Here is a 14499-nt window from a genome sequence, read left to right on the forward strand (position 1 = left end):
CTGCCGAAATTGGATATACCACCTTAGCATATCAGTGAACAACTTCTTGTCAGTTGCACTGTTCTGATCACACCTCTGAATGATCTCCAAGATATGCTCCAGGCAAGAAGTTGAGAAAAGGTGTTTGTCAACGAGACCAAACGGGTATTTCTGACCTTCTCCTCTGATGAACATACAGTGTTGTACTTCGTATCAATTTTCCCCTTGACCATTATGTTGACATTGCCTGCTTTTCCCATAGTCTTGATTGTGGTTCGCTTCTGAATAGCAGAGGCAATCTCTTGGTCCATCTTCGCTACCTCATGAATGTAGCACACAAGCATTCTCTTGACATGGTTAATTATTGGCTGGTACTCCTGTGGATTTGACAATAGAATATTGTTGAGGAGTATCCAGTCATGGGGGTTAAGGTTCGGTAGATCAGCAAGGGTGAAGATGTTAACTGAGCCTTCGGTGCCTCAAGTCACTTTAATTTTAACGTTAATAAAATTCCCCGCTGAGTAGGGCTTGAAAACCTTGACAGTAGTAATCTTCTTCAAAGTCCAGGTCAAGTATTGGGGTTGAGCAAACTCCAAGTAGAACTCCAGCAGATCCCTATCTACCTTCGGGTCTGGGGAAGGAATAGCAGCAGTTAAATTAAAGCAGTGAAAGATGAATGCCTTTCGCGTGATCGGCATGTCAAATTGTGCGTCCTCGGAGTTTTTTAGGCCAAATTACATTACAGGCTCAAGCCAAAGTATGTTGGGCTCATCAATAACACACCTTTGAAGTGAATCTATAGTCCATATAGGAAACATGGACTTCTTCTTTTCTAGGAGCTCCGTCTCCATTCGCTTTTGCTCGAGTTCAGCATGTTGTTTCTTGTATTTTTCTTCCATCTCTTTTTCAGAGATCTTTACCTTCTGAAAAAAGGGTTTTTAGGATTCTCAGCATAGACATCATCCTCATCGTCTACGTCATCCTCCCCAATCTTCTTTTTCTTTTACCCCTTATTACTGACCGAAGCTCATTACCCTTCAGTTCAGTAGATGGTTTCGGTCCAGGAGGAGGTTCAGTTTTTACTTTATCTCCCCCTTGTTTTGGCTGGACACCAGTCACCGGAACACCCTCAATATGATTATGGATGTCCAATGATGGCCTGAGTTATCAGCCATATGCCGTCTCATCATAATGGTGATGATTGGATCGTGCGCTTCAAGGAGATAAGGGGGATGGAGTGAACATTAGCAATAGAACTCTGAATAACCTCCCTTTCTGACTTCAGATCATTGAGCTCTGCAGTAGCAGTACGTAGCTTGTAATTTTGCATTTTCAGCTGTGAGGTTCGCCTGTCAAGCTCATCCATGACGCGATTCTCTACAGCTAATTCTGCCTCAAGTTAGGTCAGACGATCATTAACATTAGCATATAGAGACTCGTTTGCAGCTTCAATCGCTTGGCGTGTAGCTTCAAGGTTTGATCTTTCAGACTGAAGGGACCGTTGAAGATTATCCACCGAAGCGTTGATGGTTTGAGCATTCTTTTTAGCAGTAGCCTGCAAGGAATCTAGAAACAGGTGAGCTTCAGAAACTAGTTTATCGACTTTTGCGGTCGCTTCCTTGCACTCCTTAGTAGAAGCATCAATAGCAAGTGAGGCTTGTTGACACTGTGAAGTAGAGGCTTCAATGGCTTTCGCTGCAGCAGAGAGTGAGGCACTGTGTTTTGTAATAACAAGTGAGAACAAGGCCTTTAAAGAAGCTTTAGAGTAAGCTCCGTAGGAAGAGGATGAAAGCAGTTGATTAAGTTTTTCATTCACTGCCTTGAGATGACGCTTTGTAATAGGCTCATCATCATTATCGTCACTCTGTACACGGTAAGGGCTAAAATATGTGGAATCAAATTCCAAGTCCTCACTGCCTAGAACAGTGGTTGTTTCTGTTGATTGAGTAGGAGATAAGGGTTTGGTAGTGGTTGGAGGTTCGGTTGTAACAGGTGGAGTGAGGGCGGTAGAATGAGCACCTGTGGTAGTAGTGGTGGTAGTAGCTTCTGTGAATATGGGAGTAGGGATGGGTATAGAGGCAAAAGGTTGTGTAGTGGGGATGAGGAAAACAGGAGGGATGCATACTGGGATGGTTACAGGTGGAGGTGACGGAGGGTGAGAGCGAACTAGAAGTTCTGGAGTAGGGGAGCGAGGCGGAGTATCATCTCGGCCCGAAGCCTCATCATCAGAGGTTTCGCTCTCAGATTCTGAAGGAGGAGCATTCTTATGTTCGGGAGGAACACACTCTGAATCTGAATCACTAGAGGATTGTAGTATAAGCCTCCTAGCGTTCTTTTTCTACTTCTTTGGTTGAGCAGGTGATGTAACAGCTTTATCAGACTTTCGCTTCTTAGGGGTTTTCGCTTTGGTTAGTTTGGAAACTTGTGCCTCTTTCTGGGTTTCAGTTTTCTTGCCCCTTTTCACCGGTTTGTCAGCCTCTTCAATGGAGCGAACCATGGCTGGCGTAAGCTCTCTTGGACCTGAGGATGGAGTTTTCCTGTATTTTTGCAAGACGTTACTCGCTGCTGAGAGACGAGCAAGCATCGCTTCGGGAACAGATCCAATAAAGGAGAATTTGGCGGGATCTGTGACAATGATTTTGGTGGTGTGAAAAGTAGCGATGGAGTATAGAAGAGAATCTACCATGATTGGAACATGCAGTCGATCCATTGCCCAGTTGGTGATGATTGATCAAAATCGCCCACAAGAAATCTCAGAATGCCTGGATGAAGAGACCAAGCTTGTACCAGTTGTTGCCAGATGATTGTTCCGAAATCCAAATCAATCCCATGATACAGTCCATATAGCACAGTCATAAAAGACTTGCTCGCCCCATCTGAGCCGGCGCTGCGTTCAGATAGTCCTTTGAACAACAAAGTAAACAGGCCACTCCATTAAGGAGGAAGGCAAGACTTCTTGAACTTGGTTATAGTAGTGAGGATTTCAGTATACCCCATCTGATAAAACATGGAAAATAATTGACCAGTGGTGATTGATTCAGGGTGTACCAGAGATTGTTCTTAAGAAAGACCAATTAGGGCACAAAAGCGGTGCTTGGAGACAGAGGTCTTCTCATTGTGGATTTCGAAGTGAATCCTTTCATGAACTTTGTCGTAGTAGGCAGTGGAGTAGACAAGGGAAAGACATGACATTGGTACGACTTCGACCTTGGTCAGCGCTTTGACAAGAGATGAGTATTTGAGACACTCAAAAACATATATCATATAAGGTTCATAGACAAACGGAGTGAGATCGATGATCAGGTTTTGTTGGGGTTTGATTGTGAGAAGTGGTTGACCAATAGAAGTATCATGAATGGACGAAGAGTCTGCCATTGTAGAAGCTTGGAGAAGATGATGAACAGTAAGAGAAATCGCCGTTGTTCTTTGAGAGAGTTTGGTAAGTGATAAAAGGTTAAAGAGTACCGTTCCAATTCCTTTTATACGTACAAGGAGGAGAGAGAAAAATCCGGCTGAGATCTTGGATTATTTCAAAAATAGCGCCTGACTTGAAGGATGAACGATTGGTATACCGATGATGACGCAGGAAAGAGAAAGGATGTTTCCTTTTTGCACGCCATTCCATAAAATTCGCTTTTTCAAATCCCCAAACCGATTAGCTAACCGCTGAGTCAGGTTCCACTTTATCCCAATCGTCACTCCAAAATCCATTTGAATCGCCGTTCCCTATTATGCTTTATTGAACAGCCTTAGAAGAACCAGAGAGTGGAAAATTAAAAAAATTTGTGCATAAGGTGTAACGGAGAAAGAAATAAAGCAAACATTTTGGAATAATCTGTGATGCCTTAAATAGACATAAAACAATGGATTCTGGGCATGAATCACTTCCTTCAAAGTCAAGAGAGACATTAAGGTGCTTGCTTGCTTTCCCATTAAATAACGATCAATAACTTGTAAAAAAGTATTGAAACGCATCTTATTGAAGGTTATAAAGGGTGGATTTTGCTTCAATTCATAATTTCGATACTTGACATAAGACCGAAACTGAATGAAGTACTTGTGAGATCATTGTGATCTGTTGAACAAGTAGGTAAGATATCTTTTATGGTGACAAAAGAAAGTATAGAAATCTTAAAAACAAAATTAAACTGGATCTTTAGGGGAAGAAAAGCCTTGGTTTTAGACAAATTCATAAAAGATCACTCAAAAATAAAAAGAGATTTTAGTAGGTAACAAGTAAGATCTTGAATATAATAATTAATCGTCAATTCATTATGGGTGGTGAATTGTGGGTTTCACTTAGCACATAGTGGCATGAAACTAAGATCATTAACACAGATTTGGTATAACCATAAACCTCAATGATAAATGTTGAGAGTCTCAAGGGTTATATTTGGGGAAACAAAGTATAATGGAGAAAAATTGTGGAGATGGTATAAGAAGCGAATGTACCTCTGCTCTAAAGAAAAAGAGTGACCAAGCAGATAACTTTAAACTCAATGTGAGTAGAGTAAGGTAGCTCATGATTAGAGTGAATAGTACAACATGGATTATGAAAACATGATTTGTATATATCATGTTATTAAGGCTTCACTCAAAATCTTTCGAGGCTTTAGTCAACATACAGCAGCATGCTTCAAGGGACGCCTAACTAATTTGATAAACTAAAAGAAATATACCTGTTGTAGCTCCACCATCGAGAATTACACTTATACAAAGAAAAATATTAGATAAAAATAAAATAAAAAAATATTTTTGTATTTTGTGAGAGTAGTTTAATTGGACGAAACAGAAAAATATTTTTGGATTTTAAGAATAAAAAGAAGTATTAAAAGGAGTGTACAAATGAATACAGCCAAAATGCCTTGGAAGCAAAAAAGAAGCGAATGAGTTCAGAAGGACCGAACCCGAAATAGACCGAGCATTCGGTTCATTTTGGTTCTTGGTCAAGCTGAACCCGAAATAGACTGACCCCAAAATAGACCGAACGGTCGGTTCATTTCGGTTTGCTCTATTTTGCTTCTAACCTTTATTGAAGCGAAGGGGATTTGGGCACTGATTCTGCTACCATCATTCCTAGGCCTTGTGGAATCTTATTGAAGCTTGCTTCAGGTAAAGCCTTAGTGAATATATCAACCCATTGATCAGTTGTTCTGACGAAATGGATTTCTACGTTGCCATCTTTGATGTGATCTTTGATAAAGTGATACCTCCGTTCTATATGCTTGGTCTTCGAGTGTTGCACTGGGTTGTGACAAATCCTAATTTCGCTTTCAGAGTCGCAATAGAGTGGGATTTTCTTCATGTTTTTCCCGTAATCCCTAAGCTGACTTTGTATCCATACCACTTGAGATGTGCATGATGTTGCATCAATATATTCAGCTTCTGCAGTGGAGAGAGAGACACAAGTTTGTTTCTTCGATTGCCAGCTAACCAATTTGCCATCTAGAAATTGGCATCATCTAGTGGTGCTTTTACGATCTAAACCACAGCCACAAAATCAGCATCAGAGAATGCTTGAACAAAGAAACCAAAGTTGGCTGGATACCACAGAACGAGAGAGGAGGTTAGCTTCAGATAGTGAAAGATGTTTTTCACGGCTTGTAGATGAGGTTCGTGTGGGTTAGCTTGAAATCTGGCACAATAACAGACTGAAAACATGATGTCAGGTCTACTAGCTGTGAGATACATCAAAGACCCGATCATTTGATGATAGAGCATCATATCTGCAGCTGGCTTTTCTAGAGAGGGTGTTGGCTTTGTACCAAAGGTCATTGGCACTTTAGCTTTGGAATCTCCCATAATACCAAACATAGCCAAAAGAGTCTTGGTGTATGCCTCCTAATTAATAAAAATGCCTTCAGGTCTGTGTCTAATGTTTAAGCCAAGCAAAAAGTTAATTGGACACATTGAGCTCATCTCAAATTCAGTTTCCATCAACTTCCTGAATTCAGCTGTTAAGCTGGGATTCGTGGAGCCAAAGATGATGTCATCAACATAAATTTGGACTATCATAAGGTGGTTACCTTCTCTCTTACGAAAGAAGGTTGGGTCAAGCGAACCTTGTTTGAATTTAGACATTTTTAAGAATCAAGTCAGAGTTTCATACCATGCTCTGGGAGCTTGTTTTAAGCCATATCCGCTTTGTCAAGGACGTAACAATGATCTGGATACTTTTCATTCATGAAGCCTGGCGATTTCTCAACATACACAGTCTCTTCAAGATCCCCATTGAGAAAGGCACATTTGATGTCCATCTGATAGATTTCAAAGTTCTTGTGAGCTGCATAGGCAAGAAAGATACGAACAAACTCTTATCTTGCAACTAGAGCGAAGGTCTCTTCATAATCGATGCCTTCTTCCTGATAGTAGCCTTTGTCCACCAGTCGTGCTTTGTTATGAATGGCATTCCCCTCCTTGTCCATCTTGTTTCTGAATACCCTTTTGAGACTGACAACCGAAGCATCCTTTGGAGTTGGAATAAGACGCCATACTTTTTTTCTTTCAAACTCATTTAACTCATCTTGCATGGCTTGAACCCATTCTGAATGACGAAGTGCATAGTTAATTGTCTTCGGTTCAACTTTGGAGACAAAGAAGTTGAACATGCAAAACTCTACTTGTGAAAATAGTGCAGCTTGTTTCACCTTGATTTGAGATCGAGTTAACACCTTTTCTTAAGATTCCCTGATAATTTGACTTTAAGGCTGATCTTTGGTCCATTTGATAAGTGGTGGGTAATTTGGATCATAAGTGGGATCCAATTCTGCATTTATTTCTTCTTCTAACTTAGGCAGAATGTCATCATCATTGACATTGGTGTTCTCCCCCTCGAAGAATGACGACTGTTCAGAATTTGGGTTGGTATCACCTCCTTCGATTGGATTTTCAGAAGAGCTTAAAGAATGAGATGATAGATTCTCCCCTTGGAACGATGAACCTTGATCATGATGAAGAGATGGACCCTCCCCCTGCACATTAGGACAGTCACTCGAAGGTTCGCTTGCTTCTGGCCTTTCGGTTTCTTTGGATTGTTCATCAGCCATCTTTTGAGCAGCCTCGTCGATAATTTGTTTTAGATTATCAACTTTGTTTTCTTTTGCAATTGATTCAGAGTCAATCGCCTTTTGAGGCTCATCAAACAGAAGCAAATATTGCTCCAAAAGATTTGAAGTATAGGTCGTAACTTGACCATTCTTTGGAAAGATTTCTTGCGTTGCACCTTCTGTTGATTTCATCTTCTTAACATAACTATCGTCAAAGGTGACATAGTATGTTTCTTCAATCTTCTTTGAGCGCTTCTTGAGAACCCTATACGCCTTGGAATTCAAGGAATAACCTAAGAATATTCCTTCATCACCCTTAGCATCAAACTTGTTTCGATTCTCTCTGGAGTTGAACACGAAGCATCTTGAACTAAACACATGAAAGAATATCACATTCGGTTTACGATTGTTCAATATCTCGTAGGGAGTAATGGAGAATCGCTTGTTTAAATATGATCTGTTTTGAGTATAACAAGCAGCAACAATTGCATCAGCCCAGAAATATAAAAGCAAGGACACGAAGCATAGCATTGATCAAGCTGCTTCACACTGAGATCGGTTTCGTCTTTCAACGATACCATTTTGCTGAGGAGTGTATGGGGCTGAGAAATTGTGAGTCGTTCCCTTTTCAGCAAGGAAGTCTTCAAAATCCTTGTTCTTGAATTCCAAGCCATTGTCGCTTCTCACGTTACGAGCAACTTTCCTTAGTTGACTCTCTATCTATTTTATAAAGAGCTTAAGCTTTGGAGTAGTTTTGGAATTTTGCTTCAAGAAGAATACCCATGTAAATCGAGACAAATCGTCCACTATAACCAGAATGTATTTGTTTCCCCCAATGCTTTCAATGGACGAGGGACCACACAAGTCAATATGTAACAACTCCAACGGTTCTTTCACCATAGTATTGATAATAGAAGGGTGACTTTTCCTACTCTGCTTTCCCATTTCACATGCTGCACAAAGATGTTCTTTATGAAATTTTAGAACTGGAAGACCTCGAACATGATCGCCCAAAACCAACTTGTTGATATCCTTGAAATTCAGATGAGAGCGTCTTCGATGCCATAACCAACTTTCATCTGAGTGAGCCTTCATGAGTAAGCAAACCGTTGGTTTACCTCGAATTGGGTTGAGGTTCAAAGGATACATTTCCCCCTTTCGCTTTGACTTCAGCATAACGTTATTAGATTTCTTCTCGACAATCTCTGAGCCTTCATCGTCAAATGATACTTTCAATCTAGTGCCAACTACTAGTTGTGATACACTGATAAGGTTGTGTTGGAGCCCTTCAACATAAGCCACTTTTATTATAGAGAACTCGCCATTAGTGATCATTCCATAGCCTTTGATAGTACCAAATGAGTTGTTTCCGTATTTCACAATACTACCATCCTTCAGAGACCAAAATTCCCACAATTCTTCGTTTCTCCCTGTCATGTGATAAGAGCAGCCACTATCAATATACCACTCTTTGTCGAACTCCTCATCACGAATAAGCTACAAAATTTTAAGCAGATTTAGGAACCCAAGGTTTCTTGGGTCCTTGTGAGCCTTTTACAGAATAGGGAATAGTAAGAGAAATATCAACCAAATAAGTATGTTTAATTAAAGTTGTTTCATCTTTTCTTTTTATTGTGAAAACTTTAATTTTATTTTTTTTAGATTTAGTAGGATTGGGATTTGTGGTGTTGACATCATCATTCTTTTGGATCTCCTTTGGATGTCTGTTATCTTCTAGAAAGAGCTTTCCTTTTCCCTTTAAATCTTTTGACGAAAGAGAACTGGAATTAGAGGTGTTCGGTTTAGAAGTGTCATTGGATCTTCTGTGTGTTTGACTGAACTTGAAGGGATGAGGACTAAAACCAGTATTTCGGTTGCTCTTTGGTGTAGGACCAAAACCGCTATTTCGGTTGCTATTGGCTGGAGGACCGAAACCACTCTTTCGGTTCCATTCGGTCGAGGGACTGAAACTGTCCTTTCGCTTCCTTTCAGTTGAGGGACCGAAAGTACCATTTCGGTTCCTTTCGGTCGAAGGACCAAAACTACTCGTTCGGTTCCATTCGGTCGAAGGACCGAAACCACCCTTTCGGTTCCTTTCGGTCGAGGGACCGAAACTACCCTTTTGGTTCCTTTCGGTCAAAGGACCAAAACCACCCTTTTGGTTGATGTTGTTATGAGTGCCGAAAATATCCTTTCATACCTTGATTCCTCTTGAGATTTGTGCTTCTTTTCAATCCTTACATAGTGAGGATTTTGCGATCTCCAAAACTGTTTCCTTTTTGAGAGATTCTTCTTGTATCTCAGATTTCATTTGTGTTTTTGATCAGCCACCTATTTTGGATTCCTGTGGATGTTAGCCTTTTTCTTTGAAGCAGGAGCATAGTTGTCACTCTTTGTTGAGGATGATTCACTAGTGGTTTGCGCAGGTTCCCCCAATGAGGATTTGGTTCCACTTGTGCTTGGCACATCATATCTTGCAGGTTCATTTAGGGGTTTGGGCACATATCTACCTTTTACTTTCCATGAGGTCTTCTGAGATAGACCCTCCATCTCATCAACATTATCTATTGGTGCTGACCAGAAGTAATCGTCACAACCACCAGCATTATCTTCTTCCACCATAGATGTCAATTCTGCAGTTTGTTGTGGAGTGACACCAGGGACCGTGTAGACTTGAATTGGAGTGGTTTGTACTTTTTGATACACAACAACTTTTGCTTTAAGAGTTTTGGTCTTGTCTATTGACGAGCGAGTGAACTCCACAGAGTTTTCAGAAATCAAATTTTTACGTGTTTCAGGTTCGCTCTTGACAAATTCAGAACAGTCCACCAAATCTTCTACATAGATTTCACTCAGATCATCATCCTCATTAAGTTCAGATGCATTTTCAACATCAAGTTTACTTTCTGAAATTCATTTGGCATTCAAGGCGTCAAATTTCTGTACAATCTCGGTTCTTAACTTCAATATATCATTCTCATCTAATAGATTTTTAAGCATGTCCTTGTGGTCCTTGGACTTTATGTAGGACTAAATTTTGTCAAGACCAATTTTATATGTAGGAGAGACTTCATCAAAAGATACAACACTTTCACAATTGTAGGCTTCAGCATCAATTTTATCCTATTTTAACTCAAGGAAGGGTAAAATCATGCGATGTATCTTATTTCCTATTTCACAATCAAGATGCAACTTAGTGATATTGAAATAAAGTCTTTTAGCTATTAAACAAAATACATTTCGCTGTTTTAATAGTTTAAGATTGTCTCTTTGTAAATAAATCGAATCATCCTTAGACATAATCAACTCTTTCTCCTTTTGCTCGATCCACATCCTCCTTTCCTCACTTTTGATGAAATCCTGCTAATTTGATCAGTTAGGTTAGAGTTTGTGACACGGGTTTGGGTAAGACTGCTACTTATTCTTGAAATTTTAGATTTTAAGTTATTTAATTCCTTTTCATAGTTAGTAACATGCATTTTTAGAGAAGCAAGAATATTTTGTACCTTCTTGATCAACTCATCACATTCGTTGATCTGTGTACTGACAGGTTTGGCAGCAAAACACCTGTCCTCTCGCTCCTTTTCGCCTTCTATTCCCCCTTCGGTTGTATATCCTCTCATTTGAGACACACCTTCAGTCACCATAAAGCACCTTCCTGTTACAGGTTCTTCTTTTACCAGTATATCCTTCCCATGAGTGGGCTTCCTGACTTCTTCATCCTCCGAATTTGAGGACCAAACATCCACACCACCAAATTCATCACGGTTGTCTATATCCTGCACAATTAAAGCATTCATAGTAGTATTGTTAGCAGCAGACTTTCTTTTCTTAATTTCCTCCAGTCTTCTCAGGAGGCTCGCTTCCTCATCTTCATCATTTATCTTTTCTTCTTTCTTTTTCAGCATACAATCTTTTTGCAAAATGGTTCTTGCCTCCATAGTAATGGCAATCAAATCCTGAGTCTCCACCAACATTCCCGTCTTTCTTTGACTCTTCAGACTTTGACCCCATCTTCAATTCCTCCTTGATCCTTTCGGTGCTGTAACTTCCCTGCCAGTTTTGGTTCTTGATGGCTGGGAACTTCCTTTTGATGAATTTTATTGGATTAGATACCATCATGGCATATTCCTCACCGGTTAGATCATAGTCAGCAAGATCCAATTCCTCTTCTTCTTCAACTGAGCTTTTTCCTTTAGAGACAAGAGCTAAAGAACCCAAAATAGAAACCACATTCATTTCCTTAGACATTTCACTTTCATGGGATTTCAAAATACCCACTAGTTTCGCCAGAGAATTTGACTTGAACTTTTCATGAGCTTTAACTATAGATAGAACAACCATCCATTCGAATCTGAGACCGTTCATGAAAGCAACCTTTTGTTCGATGACTTTCCTTTCAATCCCATGTTTTATCATCTTGCTTAAAAGATGATTGAAGCGATCAAAGGTTTGAACAAGTTTCTCTTCAGGCTTCTGCTTAAAGTCTCCGAATCCAGAGAGCAAGAGAGTTTGAATTGAATGTTCCAAGTCTTCATCAGTGGAATACAATTCTTTTAATCTGTCCCAAATTTCTTTAGCAGTGGTCTAAGAACTTACCAAACGAAACGTATCTGACTGCAAGGAAAACCTTATCATCCTCAATGCCTTGCTGCTGCATTGAAACTTTTCCTTCTCATCTTGAGGAATATCTTTGACATCGTTAACAAGCTGATTGTACTCCTTCTAAGTTTTGACAATCTTAGAGGTGCTTGAGTGAGTGAATGGACCAACAGTGATCGCTTCCCAGATCAAGTATCCATTATCCACCGATCCAATCACATAATCTTCAAAGTGATGCGTTCAAACTTCTGTCACACCCCAAAAACATGAATGGCGGAAACATTCTGGGGAGGAGGACGTCATGTACAGTATCACAACAATGAATGTAGTAAACAAGCAACAACATCATCCATTGCATTAATAATATAATTTCATACATGTGTGTTCTGTCAAAGTTATAGACACCAAAAATATACATATCAAAATAAAAGATGAGTCTTGAACGAACTCCATATTCTCAAAAACCTGGCACCTGTACCTGTCTAGTGCTGACCTGAGAATACAAGTTATTTTGAAAGCGAGTATCAGCTTAATGCTGGTGAGATCATAAGTATATTAATATCTGAGTTTGCATGGAAACGTTTGAAAGATGTTTCTGTAAGATGTTTTGTACAATGTTTTGTATAATGTTTCAAGTCCCCTAGAAAACCCTATGTTTCCTACTAACTGTAGCCTTCTACCAAGGCATCTCGTGTTCGTGTGTATGTCTCTTGTTAGAGTGTGTGTTTTCCAATTCTGACTATCATTAAACAAAAATATATTTACTACATTACCGTGCATCGTGTGAATATTCATGAAGTGAATGTAATGGGAAAATATTATTGTACCATAGTATTTGTAATAAATGACTACCGTGGTACTAACTACCTTAACACAAAAAGGTGTTCCAAATAACATGTGATCGACCTATATATCCTGCTACCCACTCTAGTAAAACGACGATGTAAGACGTCGTAAGAAATGACATTTGGCACCCGTAGACTTGCAAGTCCCACTGTAGCGAGCAACAAGGTGTAGGATAGTCAATCCAGTATAGATCTATCCGTAAACTCATATGCTCTCCAATTAAGGAGATTCGGGATACAAGAACGATCGTGGCAGGAAGTGCCATGACCCGCTCAATGCTTCACATAACTGCATAAATGTATATGTAATGAATGTGCTAACTGAAAGTGTAATCTTTCTCTGTCTAGCCTATGTGTACTACAATGTTCTGCGTGTGCTAGCTGTAATGTATATTCTCTCTATCTAGCATGTATAGTAATGTACTGTGTGTACTATTTGTAATGTGTGTTATCTCTTTATCTAGCATGTATAGTAATATATTGTGTGTACTACTTGAACTGACTCATTGTATGTTTCATTGTTCTAGTTATAGTATTAGTATCCTCCTGTGGTACCCCTATGGTAACTTACTAGTGATGTAACTAGTACATATGAACATGGAAGTATACCCTTGCTAACCAAAGGTACTGAATGAACTGTAAGGACCTTTATGACTATATATGTACACATGATATATAATTAATATTTAAATGACCTTCAGACGGATACCCGATATCCCACCAGACCGCATCTTAAGCGCGAAAAGGAAATAGGGCGGGCTGGCCTTCCTAAGCATTTTAAACATTGCTTATATAACTATACATACATAGACATGAAATTGATAATAAGTATAAAAGAGTTTAAGTAAAAGTATTTGATAAGTAAAAGAGTTTGTAAAACAATTTGAAACATTAGGGTTTGATAAACAGTTTGAACAGTAAGAAATCACTGGTTTTGTAGTTATTAATCACATGTGATTGATGTAATGACTATAAGTATTTAACTTGTATCCCCCCCCCATAAAGCATTTAAAAACATTTAAATCATTGGTTAAGGGGTATGAACTCACATGCAGTGAGTGGTACGGATGAACTGAAGATCTAGGATCGCTAGGTGACAAGTGAAGTCTTGAACACACTTTATAACCCTAGTTAACATATAATACCACATATATGTATCCAATTAGTCTTAAACTACTAGTTTATAATGTTAAGACATCCTAGAACATAATAAACACTTTATATAAGTGTTATAAGCCCTAAGGATTGCATATAAGTTGTTGTGGGACAAGGCTAGTGAGTTTAGGGTTCCAAGGGGTTTACGGTCGTAAACCCTTGAGTTTACGACCATGAACTCCTAAGTCTAATGTCATTAGGTGTTTTGAAGTGTTACATGATCCCTAGAAGCAATTCTACTTGGTGGTTTAATCCTTGGAAGGGTTTAGGTCACTTATACACTCCTTTGAGGAGTTTACAGGCCCAAGGCCAATTCCCTTTGAGTTTACTGCTGTAAAATCATATAAAGAGGGATGTTTTTATGCTTTCAAGTCCCATGCTCATGTAGGATATGTTGTAGACATTTATCTAAGGCTAATGAAGGCCTTAGGCACACTTTGGTGCCATTTCTTGATGTTCACGGCCCAAGGACCTTTTCCCTTAGAGATTACGGTCGTAATCTCCTATGGGGATGGGCATTTGTTGATTTACAGTCCCTTAATTCACTAAAAACAATTCAAGGCTATTGTCCAAGGCTTTAGGAGTGATTAAGGCATTCTTTGGCCTTTGAATTTGGAGTTCACGGTCCAAGAACTTCTTGGGCCGTGAACACCTCAATCTTGGTGTTCTTGGATGATTTCTAGCTTTAACAACACTAGCATACAGGCTTAAGGTGGTTACATATCACGGGGAAAGGACTAGGCATTGTTTAATCCTTGAAAAGGAGTTTACTCCCCAAGGTGTTATTGGGTGGTAAACTCACAAATCTTGTGTTTTTGTTATGATTTCTATGTTATTAAGCACTTAATAATATGTATAATACAACTAGAGAA

General features: G+C 39.3%; 1 protein-coding gene across 1 annotated transcript; it reads right to left on the minus strand.

The window, feature by feature from the left end:
• Nucleotides 1-6680: 6680 nt before the first annotated feature.
• Nucleotides 6681-7556, minus strand: LOC145029675 (uncharacterized). The gene has a single exon (XM_078978169.1). It carries the CDS (start codon nucleotides 7554-7556, stop codon nucleotides 6681-6683), a length of 876 nt encoding a protein of 291 aa, XP_078834295.1.
• Between the last annotated feature and the right edge of the window lie 6943 nt (nucleotides 7557-14499).

The sequence above is a fragment of the Lactuca saligna genome, chromosome 2 (assembly GCF_052625555.1).
Source record: "Lactuca saligna cultivar CGN05327 chromosome 2, ASM5262555v1, whole genome shotgun sequence".
Classification (NCBI taxonomy): domain Eukaryota; kingdom Viridiplantae; phylum Streptophyta; class Magnoliopsida; order Asterales; family Asteraceae; genus Lactuca; species Lactuca saligna.

What these genes read in the sequence shown, in the direction of transcription:
- LOC145029675 (XM_078978169.1), bottom strand. Translation starts at nt 7,556, where the DNA reads ATGCTATGCTTCGTGTCCTTGCTTTTATATTTCTGGGCTGATGCAATT.